Source organism: Chenopodium album, chromosome 14 (genome assembly GCF_948465745.1).
Source record: "Chenopodium album chromosome 14, dcCheAlbu1.1, whole genome shotgun sequence".
Taxonomy (NCBI): Eukaryota; Viridiplantae; Streptophyta; class Magnoliopsida; order Caryophyllales; family Amaranthaceae; genus Chenopodium; species Chenopodium album.
This window is the reverse complement of record NC_137847.1, coordinates 45,095,940-45,098,626: the sequence shown is the minus strand read 5'-3', so window position 1 is coordinate 45,098,626 and position 2,687 is coordinate 45,095,940. Positions and strand designations below refer to the sequence as shown.

At 37.5% G+C, this 2,687-nt stretch overlaps 1 protein-coding gene across 1 annotated transcript; it reads left to right on the top strand.

Annotated features, from left to right (window-relative positions):
- Positions 1–218: 218 nt before the first annotated feature.
- Positions 219–2,457, top strand: LOC145579318 (cytochrome P450 CYP82D47-like). The gene is made up of 2 exons (XM_081636562.1): positions 219–1,179; positions 1,823–2,457. Exons 1-2 carry the CDS (start codon positions 256–258, stop codon positions 2,441–2,443), a joined length of 1,545 nt encoding a protein of 514 aa, XP_081492688.1. The 5' UTR covers positions 219–255; the 3' UTR covers positions 2,444–2,457.
- The last annotated feature ends 230 nt before the right edge of the window (positions 2,458–2,687 follow it).

The window sequence follows — 2,687 nt, the reverse complement described above, 5'->3', positions numbered from 1 at the left end:
CTTTACAGTTTATGACACATTTTTTTTGTTGTAAAACAAGTGGAAACAAAAGTCAAACGCCAATAATTTAGTTTTGGAGTTTTTTCAAAGAAGGCAAATTTCAGCAGAGTTGAAGAATCCCATGTAATATGTAGAATCCCATCACAGAACTATCTTGCTGAAGTCCAAAAAAAAAAAAAAAAAAAAAAAAAAAAAAAAAAATCTACTTTAGAAACACACATCTCAGTTCACCACCACAAAAAGCTGTGAAACATAATGGAATTTAAGTTTCGAATACCAATTCAGCTCTCGGCTGAAGCTACAAGCATGCTTGCCGTATTACTTATTCTCTACTGCATGTTTCGACGGAAAAAGAGAAGTGACACCAATGTGAAACCTCCCCTGCCAGCTGGTTCATGGCCTGTTATTGGTCATCTACATATTCTAGGAGAGCTTCCTCACATAACCTTGGGAAAACTAGCAGATAAATATGGTCAAGTCTTTATGATTAAGCTTGGTATCCACCGAGCTTTGGTTGTAAGCACAGCAGAGATGGCGAAAGGGTGCTTAGGCGGCACCAATGACAAAGTATTCTTAAACCGTCCTCATACAATCTTTGTAGAACGTATGGGTTACAATGGTGTCATGTTGGGCTTAAGCAAATATGGCCAATACTGGCGTGAGATGCGTAAGATTACAACTGTTGAGCTACTGTCTGCCCATCGGGTAGAGATGCTCAAACATGTCAGGATATCTGAGGTAAGATCGGCGATGAAGAGTTTATCAGTTGCCAGGTCTGAATTAACAGACATGAAAAAATGGTTTAGAGATATAAGCATGAACCATATTGTAAGATTAGTCTCAGGCAAGTCATTGAAGGAATGTTACCAAGGGGAGGAATATAATAGGTGTGTAAAGGCATTCAGGGATTTCTTTGAAATGGCAGGTGCATTCGTCCCTGCTGATGCACTGCCCTTCCTGAGGCGGTTTGATATTGGAGGGTACGAGAAAAAAATGAAGAATGCAGCAAAAGAGATTGATCATATAGTTCAAAGGTGGTTGGATGAACATAAAAAAAGAAACTCTAAAGAGGCACAAGGAAAGCTGGACTTCTTGGATGTGATGCTTGGTATTTTCGAGTCTGGACAGGAAAAGCCTTCCAAGTGTGAAACAGATACAATCATCAAATCCACTTGCTCGGTAAGAACTTTTATGTAAGCATTAAAATTGATTTATCAATTAATCAATCAATCAAAGCCTTAATCCCATAAGCAGGGTCGGGCTACATGAACCAAATTGATTTCTATATCATGAAATATCAGTGCATGATAAATGCTTGAACAATCTAATTTTATGACAAAAGCAAACAAATATGATACTGAAAACATGTTTTCATGATAGCTTTTTTCTAATCTGAGGTCATTTTAGTTATAAACTAAGCTATAACAGCCACTAATTGAACTTATTTTACATTGGAAAAAGAGCTAGACTTATACAGTTGTTAGAGGTTGTAAACTTGTAACAGGTCAGTGAGTTCTGTGCTGATTGATAAAAATGAACTAATATGCAAACCTAAGTTTTACCATTATTTTATTGGCTCTAATCTCGAAACAAAGTGATATTAGAGCTAATCCATACATTACTAACCAAGAAATATGTAATACTGCTTAATGTCAGGAATAATAATAACTAGTGAGATAGTAATGGGCTATTCCTAACCCTCTTTTGTATCGTTGGCTTAAACCTCTGCCCCTCTTTAATAAATTCCATCAAATTTATAGTTCTTTAATTGTTGATAAATTTTAAAACAATTAACATTTTCTTTGTACTTGGAACTTGGAAGGCAATGATCTTAGCAGCAACCGACACTACAGCAATAACCTTGACATGGGCATTATCATTGCTACTCAACAATAAAGATATCCTGAAGAAAACTCAAATTGAACTAGACACGATAGTTGGAAAAGAAAGGCAGGTGGAAGAATCAGACCTCAAGAATTTAGTCTACTTGCAAGCAGTTCTCAAGGAGGCTATGAGACTATACCCTGCTGCACCTCTGTCAGTTGCTCGAGAAGCTATTTCAGATTGTATCGTGAGTGGTTACAAAATTCCAGCTGGGACACAACTCTTTGTCAATCTTTACAAGATACACAGAGATCCACAAGTGTGGGAAGACCCAATGGAATTTCGTCCTGAAAGGTTTCTCACAACTCACAAAGACTATGATGTTCGAGGCCAAAGTTTTGGATTTATGCCTTTTGGAAGTGGAAGGAGGATATGTCCTGGTATATCTTTTGCCCTTCCGGTCCTGCAGTTTACACTAGCTAATTTACTCCATGGATTTGACATCTCAACTCCATTGGGTGAAACTGTTGACATGACTGAAGGTTCTGGACTAACCAACCTCAAAACTACACCACTCGAGGTCATCCTCACCCATCGCCTTCCTTCCAACCTTTACTAAGGTTGTTCATTAATCTTCACTCGAATACCACTTTGTATGTCCTGCACTACTATGTACTAATATGGACAGGATTTTACTACAACTTTATGTTTTACATTAAGCTGCATATTTTGGTCTTTCCAAGATGGCATACCTTCTTATAAAATCTGTTTTTAGGCGCCCTTAACGAATCAACCAACATCCACTAACAACAGTGAATGAAGGATGATGCAACTGATCTAATACTGACAGACTTCAGTACTTA

What these genes read in the sequence shown, in the direction of transcription:
- LOC145579318 (XM_081636562.1), top strand. Translation starts at nt 256, where the DNA reads ATGGAATTTAAGTTTCGAATACCAATTCAGCTCTCGGCTGAAGCTACA. An exon ending in TCATCAAATCCACTTGCTCG is followed by an intron (nt 1,180 to 1,822) that starts GTAAGAACTTTT and finishes GGAACTTGGAAG; the next exon opens with GCAATGATCTTAGCAGCAAC.